Source organism: Crotalus tigris, unplaced genomic scaffold (genome assembly GCF_016545835.1).
Source record: "Crotalus tigris isolate CLP2741 ecotype Arizona unplaced genomic scaffold, ASM1654583v1 scf7180000023687.2574627, whole genome shotgun sequence".
Lineage (NCBI taxonomy): Eukaryota > Metazoa > Chordata > Lepidosauria > Squamata > Viperidae > Crotalus > Crotalus tigris.
In genome coordinates this window covers 465,665-484,557 of record NW_024100118.1, presented here as the reverse complement: position 1 = coordinate 484,557, position 18,893 = coordinate 465,665, and the positions used below count along the sequence as shown (strand labels likewise).

Sequence of the window (18,893 nt, the reverse complement as noted above, 5' to 3'; positions counted from 1 at the left end):
AGGAGAAGGCCAGGGCTTCTGTGTCTCTGTCGCCGAAGCGCCGCCAGGCGGAGCGACCTACTTGCCGAGCTCCGCTGTCTCTTCGCTGACCCGCATTGTGAGAGCGCCCTTTCGCTGGGACTGGGGGCCAGCAGGCTGGTTTGCTTCTTGCTCTCTCAGTGAATGGGTAGTTTTTATGCAATGGACATAGTTAAAAAGCGCCAGATTATTTAGGCGGTGAATTAAAAACGTGTTGAACGTCTAGAAGTGTTGTGTATACTGTGTGTTTTGCGTGTGTATGTGTGTTTGTGTGTGTGTGTGTGAAAGAGAGCTAATAAAGGCCAAAGGAGGCCAAAACATTTATTTCTTTTTGTTCCTTATTATAGCGCGCGCGCGCGCGTGTGTGGGTGTAGAGCCTGCCCCTGTGTGTCTGTGTGTAATTAAGGACACTCAACCAGATCCAGAGCAGATTTATTTGGAAATTATTTCATGCTTTACAACTTCTCTTTCCCATTTCTCCTGTATATGTACTTACACATCTATGAAATCATTTAAATACAGGTCATTAAATAAAAATAAGCAGCATTTGAGACTGGGTGACTGGAGAAATCACTCTGCCATTTTAAAAAGAAAAATAAATCCCATTTTCTCTAATAGTTTTCTAAATAAGAATTTCCCTGATGAAATTACACCAATAAGATCCCTTCCAGTATAATTGCCCTGTTTCTTACAGTATAAACAAGGATTTCGAAATTAAGGAACATGCAGCTCTTATGCTTTGATCTTAAATATATTAGAAAGTAAATTCTAGTTCTAATAATGTATTTTAATTACATATTTAATACTTTATTTAACTCAATTTAGTCCAATTGGTAGATAAAAATCAATCTGGTTCATAGACATATAATAATTATATTAATTAACTATATCCATTAATATGCCTAAAAATAAGGCAACTTGTACATTAATAACGTTTCTTTACCCTGTCTGTTTGGAAGTGAAACAAATTTATTTTCTTGGGATTTACTCCCAAATAGATGTATAAGAAATTGCAGCCTAAAGGTAATTCCATTTAGTTCAATATATTTCTGAATTGCTCTAGTAAACTATACTACCATGAATTATTTTTTTATGTAGCCAAGCCTTAAAGAGTCGACTAAATAACAAAAAGCAGAGGATCTTTTTGTTGGGCACACAAATTCCCTCCATAGTTTCTCCATAGGTAGCAAGTTCTATCACTTAACTTTTGAACAAGGAACCTACCCTCCCAGGAACCACAGTTAGAACCCAAAATGAAGAAGGATTTGGAAAAATTTGTTAGAATTCAGAAAACTACGTTGATTTATTGCTTATTTAAATTTTTGAAGTTTGTGATAATGCCAGATTGTACTATCATGTGCACTGTTTTAATTATATTTATTTCAGTTTTCTTCTATTTCAGAAAATTTCAGTTGGAGTTTAGTTATATGGGAAATGTTTGCATCTGGGCATATTTCCCCAGAAATAAGACTTAATTTCTAAGGAATTGCATATATCTTTTTTTTTTTTTGCTGAAGAATGTGCCTAAATGGGGAAATTTCCAAAGAGATCAGGTATTTAGTCGGCTTTGGGAAAGAGAGAGGGGGCAGATATAGAAAAGGTACAACATTTATTAAATCTACGTGGCTCAGGTGGATCACTTTCATCAGATGCACAGCGAACTGGAGGTGTCAGACCTGTTAATTCTGAGTGGGAAGCGCTGTTCCTAGGTTGAGGTCGCCCGGAAAGGACCAGAAATGTAACTAATCACCGCTGTTATTCAGTAACGAGAGAAACGAAGATCCTGTGAAACGCCGGAAGGCTGGATTCGTTAGAGTTTATATATATAGCCGTCCAACATTCCCGTTTCAGTCCGTTTCCATTCCTCTCTTCGACGGTTGGGAGGTGGTGGTTAATGCCTGAGTGTTCTGGTCGTAAAATAAGACTTTATTTAAGTGGAACCCCGGGGAAAAGGAAGAAGCGGGAGAAGCGGTCGATTCTGATTGAGTGTATTGGAGTGACTCGCGTGTTAGAAAGCCAGATAATCTTCTGACCCGGACGCCGGCTTTCTCCGAATCGCCCTGCGGGACGAACAGAAGCTCCCAAGTTGCGTCCCCCCCCCAGGGGGCAATGGAGAGGAAGGATCCCCTCTCCCCAGTGAACGACGGCCGCACTCTTCAGAAGCTCACCGCGGAAAAACGGGGCACTCTCAGCCCCATCGTCTGGCGAGGGAAAAGTAGACGTGGAGCAACGTTCTGGTGTCGTGCACGCCTCCGCTAAGTCTTCGGGCAGCAAACATCTTCAACCAGGCCGGTCGAGCGACTGTGCTCACTGGGCATTGTGCGGGCTGCAGTCTAGCTTTCCGGAGGGCGCCCGGTTGCAGAAGGCGGTCGAGGTGGCTGCCTCCTAGGCTGCCGCTTCCTCCTCAGTGCCGGGGAGTCGCCGGAGTGACTTCGTAGAGGAATGACGCCACCTAGCGGCCACCCGATCAGAAGCTTGCAGGGCTTCAGAAACTCTATTTTTAGCTGGCTGGATGTGTTCTCCGACAGATCCCCGGGCTAAGGGAATGCCGTTGCCCCCTTTTTTCCTAACTGCTGGGGTGCAAAGACTGCTTCTTCTTCAAGGTAAACTAAGCTTTCCCCAATCACTTGCCCCATGGAGTTGGGGAAAAGTTTTGGATCCCGACTCTTGTCATTTGCATCGTTTTCACGGGCCCCCTTTCAGCATGATTCAGGATCGTCCTACTAGGTGCATTTTTAAAACGGACAAGCTCAGAGGAAGCTAGTTTCAGAAAACTAGAGAGTTATGACTCGTGAGACGGTTGGGAGGATCGTTTCAACCACAGGCATGGTTTTAGTAATGTATTTTGTTCTTCTGCTGGAGATAGTGGTATTATTCAAAGGTTGAAATACCCTGACCAAGCCTTCGTTGCTGGGCACTTTGTCTTATGAAAGAGGTTCCCTAAGCAACTCAAGATTAATTATAGTTGTCTTTTTTGCAATGAGCTATAATTTGTTGGGCCATCTTACTAGGGCCGTTCTTCATTGCTGTTGAAGCACTGTCCACAGGAGAGGAGACACTACATTGGGATCCTGGCAAAGGATCTGTATACAGGTACTGCAGACAGGTGCTACTTGCATATCCCCAAAACATTTTTTTTCAACATTAACTTTAAAGCCCAACAGTTGTATGGTCTGCCCATCCTTGAGTCAGCACAAAACTTTATAAGCCTGAAATCTTCTCCTTAGTGCTATTCTCTGTTCTCCTCTGTTTCAGGTCATTATAGTCACATGACCTCCCTTCAAAAATATCTGATAGGGTTTTTTTTTTTTTTACATCATGAAGTTGCTTTGGATACATTGGAATAAGAAGGAGAACACTTGTGTTAACTCTGGAATACAAAGGAAATTCAGTCTGTCTCACTCATGTCTGGAGACAAGGTTGTGGCAAGTTCATCACAAACACAGCAAGAGAAAAAGGCTATACTGATATTTTCAGATTTTGAGAAAGTCTTTGACAATTTGAATTGGATTTGTTTTTTACAGTTCTGAGACATATAAACCTTGGATATAAATTTATTAAATGGTTAATGTAGACTATGGGTTTGGCATTTTTGTCTACTTATCACATCCTTACCAAGGATAGGCAGATGTAGATGTTTGATGGTGTTACAGATATCATGGTGGTATGGAAGCTTTTCCCAGTAAAGCTGCTTTTTGCAATTGACTGATGGTGAATTTGTCAATGCCAATGGTGTTCAAGTTGTTTTGGGATTGCACTCAAAGCCTGTTACTATTGGTACTACCTTTGCTTGTTTTTGCCACAGTTGTTCATTTCCTATTTGTAGGTCTTTGTATTTTGCTATCTTTTCCAGTTCTTTCTCTTCTCTTCTGCTAACTCCAGGCACTACCACATCCACTATCCAGACTTATCTTTCTTATCGATAATTGTTGCGTCTGGGGAGTTATGTGGCAGGTGCCTGTCTGTTTGAATTCTAAAATTGCAGAGCAATTTAATGTCTTCATTTTCTATTACTTTCTCTATTTTTATTATTGTTATTAGCGTAAGGCGTTACATTGGCCAGAAGACTACAATGGAACTGCATAGTAGTAGTTTGGCTGCCTATTTACCAGCTCTGTCAGGTACACCCTTGTGCCCTTCCCATGGTGCACCACAACATGACGAGCTGGTTTCACACCAGAAAGAAAAACAAGTGGCTCTTGCTGCAGCATCATCCAAGGCCCTCTCCCTCCCTGGAGCCCTCTCGCAAACAGGCGTCACAACTGGGAAGGTTCAGAGGACAGGAATCTGATTACTGGCATAGAACACCAGCTTGTCTCCCCACTAAATGGTACCTATTCATCTACTCGCATGCTTTCGTACTATTAGGTGGACAGAACTTGAGATGAGTGACGGGAGCTCACCCTGACATACAGTGCTAGGACCCAAACCACTGGAGCAGAAGCCATCTCCAGTATCATTAAGTCGTTGAGCCAATGTGCCTCTATCGCTGTGAAGAATATCTGAAGCCACTTCTTTGTATTTTTTTCTTACTTTTCTGTTGTTCTGAAAACTTTTTTCTTTTCTTCCATTTCTTGCTTTATTTTTGCTGTTTCTTTTTTCTCTCTTAACTTTATATTAGATTTTATCTTCTTTTTTAAAGGCTTCAATAAAAATCATATTTAAAAAAAGAATTGTAATGATGACTGATGCTAATGTTTGATGATGATGATAATGCAAAAATATTCTCCAAGATATTTGCAAGAGTTCTTTAAATGTGAACTATAGGCAGCTCTTTGCAGATAAGATCACCTTTAGGACTCTCATATAACTTTACTGCCTATGATAGGGTCCAGAAATACACTGACCTGAAATAAATATTCTGCCTCAATCCCAGAGTCATTTTGAAAGGGTTCTTGAGACAGATTTCTCTGCCTTAGCTGTACAAAATCAAAAACCTGACCAAAGTGAAAATGGGAAGCTATTTACTGTGTTGCAATATTTTTTTCCCCCAAATCCCAATTTAAAGCAAACAGTGAAACAGCAATGCTTTGAAGTTTTATTGATTTGTGACCGTGTGTTCTTAAGACAAAATTTATATGCAAATAAACATTTTTATTAAACTATTTACGTATATCATCTTTCTGCTTACCTTATTAGGAACCACACATAATTATTTGTGTGTGTTTGCTTCTATCTCTAGAAACACTTATTTTAAAAATCAAGAGATTTGTTTTTAATGTGTATATAGCCTGTGCTTCATTTCACTTATTTTCTTTCTCACAAGTACTGTGCTTCAGGTACCTTTTCTGCTTGACAATTGCTTCTAGCTTATTCAATGGAGCACCTTAAATATGGATTTGGTTATGGTTGCTAATGTTTTCTGATACAGGGTTCTGCAATGTTCATTCCCATTGAAATTAACCTCCTTCCATCCTCTGGATTTTACCTTTCTTCCTGTGGGGAAATGGATGGGGGTGTGTGTGTCTATTTCAGAAGGACTGCTCCTTATTACTTGCTCTTATGCATCAAGACTTCCTTGAAAGATTGGGTGGGCAAATCATTTATTAAAAGTATTTTTTAACTAAGGGTGACTTTTGTATCATTGAAACTTACAACTCACTTATTTCTATATTGTCCTAATCTCACCCTGCCTGTGGAAATCCACTTTGTTAATTCACCTGGCTGTCAGCAGCTTGTGGCATTTTGGTGCTAGCCATATATTTGTTTAATTAATTTTGACTCTAGCTAGATTCTTGTGCATTCACTGTGCTCACCTGAAATGTTAGTGTGATTCTGATTTTACAGTAACTGATGTTTATGCTACTGATACTTTTAATGGTTGCAAACTTCTTCAGTTGGGTTGTCTGGAAAGAAATATCACCATTACTGGATTGTTGGATGAGCAGGCACAAAAACAGCCAGGGAAATGATTGAAACCTGGGAAACAGGCCCCTTGTCAGTCAATAGGAGTACTGATTTACCACCAGCCTATCAAGGCAAGGGTTGGGCAGCACCAGCAAATGACAACTAATGACTTAAAAGCCAGCCATCAACACACCCCATTCTAAAAAGCCACTTCCACCAGGCATTATTAATAGCACACAGAGAGCAGCACACACTCTGCTAGAGAGGAATTAGCTGAAGATGGGCTCCAGCGTGAGTCTAAAAGCTCAGAAAACAAAACCTCTGGTTCCGGTGACCGATCCAGCAACAGTATCCTGGGACACCTATATTCACTTCATTCATGAATAATATCACCATCACCACCAAACCAATAACATACCCATTTTCAGCAGCCAGCATGGCCATTTGCAAAAGCCTCATTTCCATCCTAGTTGACAATAGAGCGAAAGAATTCTCGTCCTCAGTTCTCCAGCCATCACTCCTCTTCTGGAAAAATTGAAAAGAAAATCAGGGAGTTACACTTGACTTAACTTCCTTATCAACTGGACCATCTGGATTCAGAATTTATACTTGTGTTAAGCCAGCTACTGTGATTTCTTCAGCAAATCAAGGTTCAAGCAAATCATGACTTAACATAATACATTGCTCAGTCATGTTCGTTATCTTTCTGTTTGTCCCTCATACACAAATACATTGTACCTCCAGTATGGGCACACACAGTTCATTAATTGCTCCTCTCTCAGTGCATCAGATCAAAAACGTTCTTTCTATTTGCCACTTCAGTTTAGCTTTAAAGTACTCATCCCTATTTAAACTGCATTCCTTCCATTTCAATTGGTATTTCAATGGGATTGGAAAAGAAAGGCTGATGCAAGCAAGGCTGCAATGCCACGTCATTTAAGTGTTGGACAGACAATGTGCTTGGTGTAGGTCAGCTGGAAGGAATGACAGTGATTTAGCCTTTGGGCATCCATTTCAGAATGGAGGAAATTGAAATCCTGCTGAGGGAAATAATTTGAGAGTGGTCATACCAGGGGAGGATTTCCAGGCATAGTCATTGTACTGACTAGCTAACTGCATTGCTAGAGCTGTAATACCTGGATTGTAAAAATCCAAACACCCCACTAGACTAGATGCTAGCAAAGATAGATGGAAAATTCTAATAGTTTGCTGCCATCCTGTGGCTCTTTAGAGTTTTGCAACTTAGACATAGGATGGTCCAGAAAGAATGTAGATACCGTAGCTTGAAGCTGTCACAATGGACTCTAAAAATGCAGCTTTTTTCCCCTCTATCTTTCAATCTCAAATTGCAGTTTCTTGGTTTTCTTTCACACAGATTGAAATTGCACTCCATGCTGAGAGACAAGAATTCAATTGCCTTCTCTCATTGATTTTCTTATTCAGAATATTCCCCAATGATCTTGAATAAATGGCCCTTGGGGTTGCAAATAACTTAAAAGGGTTATTCTGCAATAACCCAATTAGGCTTGAAAAAGGGGAGCACTGTCAAAATTTGCTCAGGGCTTTGTACCTCAGCTTGCTTCCGTAAGTCCATGGTGGGCAACTGAAACCTGAGAAATTTGTGATACACAAATTAGATTTTTCGAAGCAACTATAGCAAATGGCATGCTGAACCAATGAAATTATTGTTTCTGTGTTGGAAGCTGGTAGATGGGAGTATAGGCATTTGTAACTATAGTGATGCCAAACATGATTAGTGGCATCAAGATACAAAATCTGCCCTGCCATATTTGTATTAATGATGTCACAATTATATATGGAAGGAACATACTGTGTATTGCAACATACATTCTATCACTTTCTCCCCTTGTAGATACCTTTTGGGGGATCATATGTTATTGCATTTTTATTTTTTAAAATTTACTTTTATTTTTATTTGGTTTTTTGTTTACTTTTGTTTTTTGCCCTAATTTTATTTATTTACTTTTCTGTTTGGGTTATTTCTTAGTGTAAAATATTTTGTGCTTCTGATAGCTCCCCCCCCCAATTCTCACTGATGTTTCTCCAAAGTAGAATACATCTGCAGATGTAGGCAGTTGCCTGTGATGTACTGAAAAATGCTTATCATTCACTTACCTGTTGGTCTGGGGCCCGAATGGGGCTTGATCCAATAACAACAGATCCCACCTGCCTTCCCTTCCGCCCCCACCACCACCCACGTGTTCTTAGATTATAATCTTTGGTTTTAATTTATTTATGTTTTAACGCAGACCTATTTTTAAACACTGTAAGCCACCCAGTTACCTTATGGCAGTGGTTCTCAACCTGTGGGTCGGGACCCCATTTGGGGTCGAACGACCATTTCACGGGGGTCACCAAACAATGCAGTCCGCCATTTTTTCCCCCTTTTCCTTAGCTGTGCTACTCCTTTTATTCTATTGGCTTTTGAAAGCCAATAGAATAGACTCTCTTTTTTTAGATTACTATAAAAAATTATATATGGGAACGAAAGTACAGGCTTCAGATATAGATAAATATATACAAGATGCTCATTTCCCTAAATTAACAGAAGATCAGAAACAAGAAATTAATGGTTTGATTACCATCGAGGAAATTGAGATAGTAATTAAAGAATTAAAATTAGGTAAAGCACTGGGTACGGATGGATTGACGTCTATTTATTATAAAACCTTGGTAGAAGAGTTGAAACAACCTTTAAGGGAACTTTTTAACAATATATTACAGGGTTCAGAGACTCCCTTGTCATGGGGCAGAGCTTTCATATCTTTGATTCCAAAAGAAGATCAAGATCTTACTTTACCAAAGAATTATAGACCCATATCTCTTTTGAATGTAGATTATAAGATTTTTTCAAAAATTCTAGCTAATAGACTTATGAAGGTGTTAAATCAATTAATACATATGGATCAAATGGGTTTTATATCTGGAAGGTATATGAAGAATAATGTTAGACAAATTATTAATTTAATAGAATACTTGGATAAAAACAACCAAGTTTCTGCAGGATTGATATTTTTAGATGCTGAAAAAGCCTTTGATCAGTTAAATTGGCAATTTATGTTAAGATTAATTGAGGAAATGAATTTTGGACAAAATTTTTTACAAGCTTTTCGTGTTATTTATCAAAAACAAACGGCACAACTTATAGTTAATGGAGGTTTGTCAGAGGTGTTTTCAATTGAGAAGGGGATTAGACAGGGTTGTCCATTGTCACCATTGCTGTTTGTTTTAACTTTGGAAATTTTGTTGATTAAAATTCGGGAATCACAGAAAATAAAAGGAATAGAAGTTAATAAAAAAGAATATAAATTAAGGGCTTTTGCAGATGATTTGGTTGTTACTTTATCCCAACCAACTCATTCTGTAATGGAGTTGCTACAATTGATATATCAGTATGGACAAGTTTCGGGTTTTAAAATTAATAATAATAAGACTAAAATATTGCCTAAAAACATGACCAATTTGGATAAGGAGACTTTAGTTAGGTTGACAGATTTTGAGGTTGTTAATAAGGTAAAATATTTGGGGGTTATTTTATCTACCTCCAATGCAAAATTGTATAAAAATAATTATGAAAGGCTGTGGGTTAAAATACAAAAAGATTTGGAAAATTGGAAGAAGCTGCAATTATCCCTACCGGGGAGAATTGCAGCGATTAAAATGAATATTTTGCCAAAGTTTCTCTTTTTATTTCAAATGATACCTATTTTAAAGAATGAGGTCAACTTAAATGAATGGCAGAAAGGTATCAATAAATTTATCTGGGCAGGGAAAAAACCAAGAGAAAAACTTAAAATTACACAAGATATTCGTGAGAGAGGTGGACTCAAGGTACCGAACCTGAAATTGTATTATGATGCTGTGGTGTTAACATTAATTAGTGATTGGGTTAACTTAACTAATGTAGATGTACTCCTTTTTGAGGGATGGGATTTACTTTTTGGATGGCATGCCTATTTAATTTTTAATAAAAAGGTTGATAGGGTTTTTAAGTCTCATATTTTAAGAATTGGCAATTAAAATCTATGGAAGATTTAATACAAGAAAATATCATTTATTCATGGTTTCAGTATAGACAATTATTGGAAAGGTGGAAGATAGATTGCAAGAGAGGATGAGAATTTGTTAAAACAAATAAAAGATCAAAGACGAACCCATATCAAAAGAATTTATGGGGTGTTAGTGGAATTGGATTCAGAAGCAGAACTAGTTAAAGATTGTATGGTTAAATGGGCACAAAATTTTGATGAATTGGTTCCATTAGATACTTGGGAGATTATTTGGGTGAGAAATGTCAAATTTACACAAGCCCCAAACTTACGGGAAAACTTTTATAAAATGTTTTATAGATGGCACCTTGATCCACAAAAAATGTCTCGTATGTATCCAAACTTGCAGCCTAAATGTTGGAGATGTGGTTGCTTGGACGCCACATATTATCATATTTGGTGGTTATGCAAAAACATAAAAGTTTTTTGGATTAAGATATGGTGGAATATTCAAAGAATTTTTAAAAGAAGGATAAAATTTACTCCACAATTGTTTTTGTTGGGTATTGTTTCCGATTGTGACAGTAAAGAAACTATATTAATGTTAAATCTAATTACAGCGTCTAGGTTGTTAGTAGGGCAATGTTGGAAGAAGGAATCTTTGCCTACTTTGCAAGAATGGTTTCTTAAAGTTTCTTATTTAGCGGAAATGGCAAAGATTTCGGTTTTCTTGAAAGATCAATCGCAAGAGAAGTACCTTTTGGTATGGAAAAGATGGATAAATTTTATACAATACAAGTATGATATAAAAATATTATTTAGCTTTTGAATAATTTATATTTAAAGTTTAAGATATTTTTTAAATATTTTTTTTTCTTTTTCTAACCTTTTTTTCTTTCTCTTTCTTCTTCTTTTTCTTGTTTCTTTTCTTTTTCTCTTTCTGTTTTTTAAATATTGGTGTTAAAGTATTTTATGATTTGTTTAATTATTGTAACCACATTTGTATATGGTTTATTTGTGTTTAAAATTTTTTCTTTTAAATTTTAATCAAGCCTGTATTCAGCTCTGGGAAGGTTGGGGGAGGGTTGGGGTGGGTTGGGAGGGTTCGGGGAAGGGAACTTTTTTGTAAAATTTTAAAAATTCTCAATTAAAAAAAAAAAAAAGAATAGACTCTCTTGAATAAAGTCTAATTCCATTGGCTTTCAAAAACCAATAGGAATTGTCCAGGCTGTCTCTGCCCTGCTGAGCCCGCCAAAAGTCCCATTCTGACGGGTTGGGGGTCGCGGCATTAAAAAGGTTGAGAACTACTACCTTATGGTAAGATGGGTAGCCAATACATCATCATCACAAGTATTCCATTATTTAACTATATGAAAAGCAACCACTCATCATGTGATAGGTTTTTTCGCTCAGATGTAAAAGAACTTGACTGGCCTAAAGTATTGTATACCTAAAGTATTATATACCTATAGTCACTAAGTTGGAAAAACACCGATGTACAGTGAACAAAAGGGACTCCACCTGTTATTCCAGTCAGACTTTAGATCAGCATGTAGATTCAGAACAATGTTGGAAAAACCAACTTGGTAACTTTAAGATGTGTGAACCCATGCTGGTTGGGGAATTCTGGGAGTTGAAGTCCACCCATCTTAAAGTTACCAAGTTGGAAAAACACTGGTGTACAGTGACTGCGATAGCTGGTTGTGCTCAATCTTATTCCACAAAAAGCTTTATTATTTCTTTCTCAGTTTTTCAGCAAGTGCAGGATCTGCTTTTTTTCGGATCAACCAAATCTCTTAAGAAAGGACTAGTCTTTTGGTTTCTAGCCCGGTGCCTTAACCACTACACCAAACTGGCTCTTACCCTGCACAATGCTTACACCTCGGATCAAAACGAGACCCATCTAACAGGAACAGCAACTGGAATTATCCTTCCACCTGCAAGCACCCTACAATTCCCAGCCGCTGGCGGAAACGTAACCGGGCTTGCAGCCTCCACCTCCACCAGAATCCAGCGGTGAAACGGAATGGAAGCTGCAAAGGTATAGGGGCAAAAATTGGGTTAGTACGCATGCGCAGATCCCTGCTGCTGCTGCTGCTGCTGCTGCTGCTCTGCTGCTGCTGCCTGTTTTCCTTTCCGGCCGCCATCTTGGTCTCCTCCGCGTGCGGCTCCCGGGGTCGGCGCTTCCCTCCTGCGGCTTTTCCTGCTCGCCTGTCGGGATCCGGCCGTTTCGTCCCGCAAAGGTACGGCAAGACCCCAGAGGAAACGTGGGAGGGGGGCAAAAAGCCGCCGGTGGCAATCGAGATCCGTTTCTGGGACAGCCCCCCCCGTGGGCCTCTGAAGAAGCCTCAGGTCTGAGCGCCGAGTGAATCCCGGTGCAGCCTCCGGAAGTGGCCGCCTGATTTCTGTCGCTTCGCAGCCGCCGGCACTTCGGGAGCGGACGTTGCCTTCTCGCATAAGGAAGCTGCAGTTTCTCGTAGGCTGAGCCGAGCAGGGCCGGGCTCGTTTGAACGTCCTCTTTAATCCCGCCGGCACCGAAGCGGTGCGGCTCTCTGCCCGTCTAATCCTCCCCTTTGCCTTTTTTTTTTTCCCTTAGATGAAAGAAACGATCATGAATCAAGAAAAATTAGCTAAACTACAGGCCCAAGTGCGCATCGGTGGGAAGGTAAGGCGGGCTACTTCTTCCTATTCCTTGTCCCTCTTTTAACCTCGCATGGAACTACCGTCCTTCGGTAGCCATGTTGTGGGCTTGCTCTGCCGGCTTGGCCCGTAAAGGCCTCTTCTGACTTTCGTCTTGCTCTCACGATTTAAATCTTTTCCATAAATGGTTCGTATAAGTCATGGCTTTGTGACTGGTTTGGAGGGGTGAGTTGCAAGTTGGAATGTTATGTAGGTCTGTTGAAAACATTCAGTGAGCGTTATTTACAGAAGGTGCTTTAGGTAGGCCTGATTTTTATGTGATTAAATTGTTAAATAGATAAACAAATAAATCATAGGAGATGAGAAGGAGTGTTCAAACGGACAGTGAGACCATACGTGATTTTAGTAAGCTAAGTGAGAATGGATCTGGTTAATACTTGAGTGAAAGACTACCAGAAAATAGCAGACTTGAAGGCTGGGCTATAAAGTTGAAAAAATATCCCAGCCCACCATTTTCACGTTGTTGCACTAAAACTGTAATTATAAAGAGTCATATTTGAGTTGAGGAACCATGTTTGAGGGCTGTTCTTTAACTTGCATAGCCATTAAATTCATTGGATAATAAAAAGGGAAAGGAATTAAGGCTCTTTCTGTTTTGGAGAAAAGCTATATACAGTTGGAAACAATGTAATGTGCTTATAACTTCTGATTTAACAAATCAGATTTGCTAATTGTTCTGTTCTAAAAATTGTTACATTCTCCATGCTGTATTTAAACTTCGCATGTTTTAAACTTTGTATGCTAACAAAAAGGGGTGGTTGGCCAGAGAATGCTGCCCTTTCTTTTTCATGTTTGAAAAAATAATAACCACAATAATTAGTATCTGATAAATATGCTTTTATTCTAGCAATTTGTGAAAATAACATGATAAAGATAATTTGCTAACAATAAATCATGTGCTAAACATATATATTGAAAGTTGATAAATTAAGCAGAGTTAGACTTAATTAGACTGTCCAGTGGGAGTTCCCTGAGATACTAGGGCTGTAGGATGAAAAGTGTAGAAACATCTTGGAAGAAGGCAGTAACGCCTCATGTACAATTACCAAGAAAACATTTTGGACATTTTTTGAGGACATCAGGAGTTGGATTTTAGTTAACAGAGGCTTTACCTTTTTATACTACGTGTTCCTAAATTAAAGATTCAACAAATTCATTAGGACTTAACTTTTCCATCAGGCTGATTGCTATAATGGAATCTAGTCCTGTGGCCACTTATTTGGAAGAAAGCCTTTAAATTATATGGTACTCTTGCATAGATAATATGGGATTCTGTCAAAGATTAAACACGGCCTGTATGTTGTACCTTTCTGATATGGACAATATTAGATTCAGGTTGAATAAGAAATGTATCCTTAATTAAGGGTGGAGTCTGGAATTTCAGGTCCCAGCATGCTTACAGCTGGAACATATAATTTTCACCATATACACTAAATGGTTATTAAGTAGCATAAAGCAGTATGGTTTTTAGACTGAAAATAATGACTAAGATGTCTTAGCCTGTGAATTTAGTTGATTTAATTGAATTAAATTTTTCATACATTTTCAGAATATGATATAGTACTTAAGGTGTTGGGTTCATACTCTTAGCCATGAAAGTTTACTGAGTAGTATTCCAATCATTTTCTTTCAGTCCAGTTTATCCCTCAGGGTCATTGCTGTGCATAAAATTAGAGGATAAATTGCTATATTTGTCACTTTATCCTGGTTGATTAATTGGTGCCCTCCATTTGTTCAACACTTCAGAATTGCTTAGCTACAATTATCTTTACTGCATATATAAGCAGTGGGAATCCATTTCCATGAAGAAAAACTATGATTCAAAAACTATGATTCAAAAAGAGGCTGTCTTAAAACATTGAGTCATTGTTCTACAGTCATTTAGACCCACTGACTTAAAATACCATTCCAATTGAATATGTTTTATATTTTTTCTCTTTTTTGTTCATTCCTCATTACTTGTGGCTCTTACCATGATTTCTGGAACATCTTGGCCTCCTGACCACATTTCGCTCACAATTCTCTCTTCCAAAGAAAGAGAACTGTGCAAATGGGCTTTTTTTGGTTTGCTTTATGGTATATAATATTAAATAAGTCACCTGCTAGTAATAAAAGACTGATGGGTGCTTTCATATCTGCTTTCATTTTCTTCACAGATGCTTTGTATATTTGTCCATGAAAACTGAATTACTTAGATTAAAGAAAACAGGGTATAAAGCCCCCCAAAATATTGTAACAATGTTTCAAATCTACCAGAAGTTATTGGGCTCTTTAGGTAAATATATCTGTGCTGCTAATGTTTGTGTTAATTCTCTGAAAAATATATTTTCAGCATTTGAAATAGCTTATTTGGCTAATATTATATATAAGTCTGTTTTTATCTAATGTTGTTGAACTTGCTTCGTTCCTTTTATCAGTAGAGTTGCTTAGCTTTTGCAGAAAGAAAATAGTGCTTAATGCATCCAGAGATAGAATTAGACTGCCTGACCTGCATAAATGTTTAAAGACAACATTTTGAAGAGGTTTTAAAACGTACTCTTTCTCTGTAGGGTACTGCTCGTAGAAAGAAGAAGGTGGTTCACAGAACAGCTACAGCAGATGACAAGAAACTTCAGTTTTCCTTAAAGAAATTGGGTGTAAATAACATATCTGGGATTGAAGAGGTAACAAAATGCTGCTTTTAAGAAAATGGAGCAGTAGGAAATGGGTGAAATAGAGCTCATTCATATAAAACATGTATTAATACATTTAATAGATTATTTTCCTTGTATTATAGGTCAACATGTTCACCAACCAAGGCACTGTAATTCACTTCAACAATCCTAAAGTTCAAGCTTCACTAGCTGCTAACACTTTTACAATCACAGGCCATGCTGAGACAAAGCAGCTGACTGAAATGTTGCCTAGCATCTTAAACCAGCTTGGCGCCGATAGTCTGACAAGTTTGAGGAGACTGGCAGAAGCTTTACCAAAACAATGTAAGTAAAAACCCACTATACTTAATGAAAATCCTGGAAAGGGTTTAAAGCATTTCTATTAAGTATCTAGATAGGCTTGCAGTCTTTCTGAAAAAGTTGCTAAATTTGGGATTCCATTGAAATGCATTCTTCATTAGAACTTAATATATTGTTCATGATTTTCACTTAATGTCCAGATTGAGCAGGTGGTGTGATAAATAAAAATTCTTTTTGACAAATGTATAAAAGATCTGTGTTAAAACTATATTCCGGATTATGAGTTGTGTAGAGAAGATTTGAGACCAAGTTTTTGTATAATTAGCATAGATCAGGCTGGGGCCTCAAAGACTTCACAATAGGTGTAGAGTTAGTCCTGCAGGAATTATGGTAGCATAAGAACTGATAAAAATCAGATCTTTGTTTGGGCTTTTAAAAATAAAAGATGCATCAATTCTAATAGACAATAGGATTATTTATTTTCTTATTCCACTAAAAGAAAACCTTATTGTGTGATATAAACCAAAGCAAGAAGGCACAAATAAGCAGCTGAAGGTTCACATTCCCCACAAGTGTAAACTGCATCTTCATGCTTGTAATAGGAAATAGGCAAAAATTGTTTTGTGGTGGCCTAGTAATTAGAAAAATGATTCAGTGTGTAATGCAAAAAGTATTGCCTGGAATTTTAGGTAATTCAGATGTTTTTCATGTCCTCTTACAAAGAGTGGAATCAGGAAGAGGGATGATAGCTCTGTTCCTCTATTGATAAAGATTTTTTTTAATGAATTGAGAAAAGTGCAAGTACATTTTTCTTAGTTCCTGAACAAAAGAGAGGAACCTGATGTGTTCCCTTGACTAATTATTATGAATAACCAGATTTTTCTGCATATAAAGAAACTGGTTGAATAAATATATCTGGTCTACTTTTCCAAATCTGGAAGAACAAGATAGAATTTGATTGAATAATATTACAAGTTACTCTCTCAAATACAACATTGAATTCAGAAGTGCTTTTGTTTTTACCTTGAGAGCAGTCTGAATATTTTTTTTTCTAGCTTGAAATAATGTTGAACTGATTCTTCCTTATTTTATTACATGCAATTTTGGGCTCATTCTTGCCTAAAAGCAAACTATATATGTGTGAAATCTGACTATTTTGGACAATAGCAGACAACAAAATTCAAGATATACTTTGGGTGGATTATTCTTGTATTAAATATATTACATTCACAAATTCTGTGTGAATGTATCTATTTGGAAGTGCCATTGAGTTCAGTAGGAATTTTTCCGAAGTAAGTGAATAAGAGACATTGTGATGGCAGGTTAAAATATTAGACAAGGGATGCTTCATCCATGTCTTAATATGTGATTTCAGCTGTGGATGGAAAAGCACCTCTTGCTACTGGAGAAGATGATGATGATGAAGTTCCAGGTAAGAATTGTTAGCCTCATTTCTTATTTTTAAGGACAGGATTCGAACAAATTTGAATATTTTGTGTTCTTACCACTTTAGATGGAAGTAATTTTTTGGCCCAATTTTTATTATGCCCAGAAAAGTGGAATATGGATTAGACCTCCAATGTATACAGATAACCCTCATCTTACAACAGAAGTTGAGACCAGAATTTTCATTGCTAAATGATGCAGTTGCAAAGTGCAAAGTCCCCTGTCTGTGATTCTTAGGCACAACAGTTTTAGCATTTCTGGTTGCTGTTGTTAAGGGTATCGTCATGGCTTCTCAAGTAAGGACATCACACTTCCTGTCAGCTTTCTCATTGACTTCACTTGTTGGAAGCTGGGAAAGGAAGTCACAGATGGCAACTGTATGATCATGGAACTCTGTGACACAATTGTGAACAAGCACTGAATGCTTGGTTGCAGATGCATGATTGTGGTGACATTGCAGCAGCTGAAACTTAAGGGCAGGCCCCTTGTTCAGTGCTGTTATAACTTTGAACGGTCACTGAATGAGTGGACCGAAGGACTGTAACTAGTTAAAAATTGTTGCATTACAGATTAGTTGAGTAAATATATATGAGGTAGAGATAGTTGTATAGTTATGCATGAAGCTTTAATACCTAATGCTTTCTGACAGATGTACAATTCTAAAAAGTTTTAGATGTTAGCATAAGGATTGAAATAACACTGGACTTTTTTTCCACTTAAAAAAAACCTCATTCCATTTTTTTTTTTTTGCAGATCTCGTGGAGAACTTTGATGAGGCTTCCAAAAATGAAGCAAATTGAATTGTCATGTTCAGTAAAACTTGAAAATTATGTGGAGCTGCTATTTTTTATTGTGACTTTTATTTGTAATATTTTGTACTGATCTTAGTCTTAAGATCTGTAATATTTGGAAACTTGGTTCAATGCAGCTCTTTTCAGTTATTGTTGATGCACAGTGCAAATGGGCTGGAAGTACACAAAATGGAAAAGTACTAAGTCCAAAAGCTAATAAAGACTAAATCTTTAGGCAAATACTTTACTGGTATTTTTTGTATATAATTAAAAGTTACTTGTGATAATGGTGGGAAATGAAGGTTTTTGGCTTTAAATCTTACTTTGATAATAACTTAAGATCTTCCAGAGCCACTTTTTTTGCATTACCTATTATGATTTATGCCAACAAATTGAAATGGATTTCAGTTCACAACTAGATTATTGATGGTGGTTCAGATTTTATCTGGATAAAAGACAGGTTAGATTACTAAATGTTATAGATAGGCTGACACTAACCATTTAGTTAAAGGTTTCATATTTGGTTTAACATAACCTTCACTGGGTCTCCTCTTGATATGCTGGATTTCAACTCTCCCAAGTTCTTAACAGCAGGGCATCTATCTATATTATATGGGAATTATAGGAGAAAAAATCTGATTGATGTTGAAAAGCCTAAAATGTAGAAGGCAAACTTTAAATTTTTTCCTCCAAGTTTATTTATTTAATAATAATGATAAAACTGGAAGGGACCTTGGAGGTCATCTAGACCAACCTCCTGCTCAGGCAGCAAACCCTATATCATTTAAGACAAATGGCTATCCAGTTTCTTCTTAAAAACTTCCAGTGTTGGAGCATTCACAGCTTCTGGAGGCAGGTTGTTCCACTGATCAATTCTGTCAGAAAATTTCTTCTTAGTTCTAAGTTGCTTCTCCCTTTGGCTAGTTTCCATCCGTTGCTTCTTGTCCTGCCTTCAGGTGCTTTGGAGAATAGCTTGACTCTCTCTTCTTTGTGGCAACCCCTGAGATATTGGAACATGGCTATCATGTCACCCCTCGTCCTTCTCTTCATTAAACTAGATATACACAATTCCAGCAACTGTTCCTTGTTTTAGCCTCCAGTCCCCTGATCATCTGTTGCTCTTTATA

The 18,893-nt window shown here is 37.7% G+C and overlaps 1 protein-coding gene across 2 annotated transcripts; it reads left to right on the top strand.

Annotated features, from left to right (window-relative positions):
* The first annotated feature begins 11,979 nt into the window (after positions 1-11,979).
* On the top strand, positions 11,980-18,008 carry BTF3 (basic transcription factor 3). Of its 2 annotated transcripts, XM_039320773.1 has the most exons (6): positions 11,980-12,118; positions 12,472-12,540; positions 15,125-15,238; positions 15,352-15,553; positions 16,905-16,961; positions 17,729-18,008. In XM_039320773.1, exons 2-6 carry the CDS (start codon positions 12,472-12,474, stop codon positions 17,773-17,775), a joined length of 489 nt encoding a protein of 162 aa, XP_039176707.1. In that variant the 5' UTR covers positions 11,980-12,118; the 3' UTR covers positions 17,776-18,008. The 2 variants fall into 2 exon arrangements, with proteins under 2 accessions (XP_039176707.1, XP_039176708.1); XM_039320774.1 differs by lacking the exons at positions 11,980-12,118; positions 12,472-12,540 and adding an exon at positions 14,737-14,850.
* Positions 18,009-18,893: the final 885 nt, after the last annotated feature.

Excerpts from the sequence above, each read along its gene's own strand:
- BTF3 (XM_039320773.1), top strand. The coding sequence starts at position 12,472 with ATGAAAGAAACGATCATGAATCAAGAAAAATTAGCTAAACTACAGGCC. Across the intron at positions 12,541-15,124 it reads AAGTGCGCATCGGTGGGAAG|GGTACTGCTCGTAGAAAGAA; the intron begins GTAAGGCGGGCT and ends CTTTCTCTGTAG. Across the intron at positions 15,554-16,904 it reads AGAAGCTTTACCAAAACAAT|CTGTGGATGGAAAAGCACCT; the intron begins GTAAGTAAAAAC and ends ATGTGATTTCAG.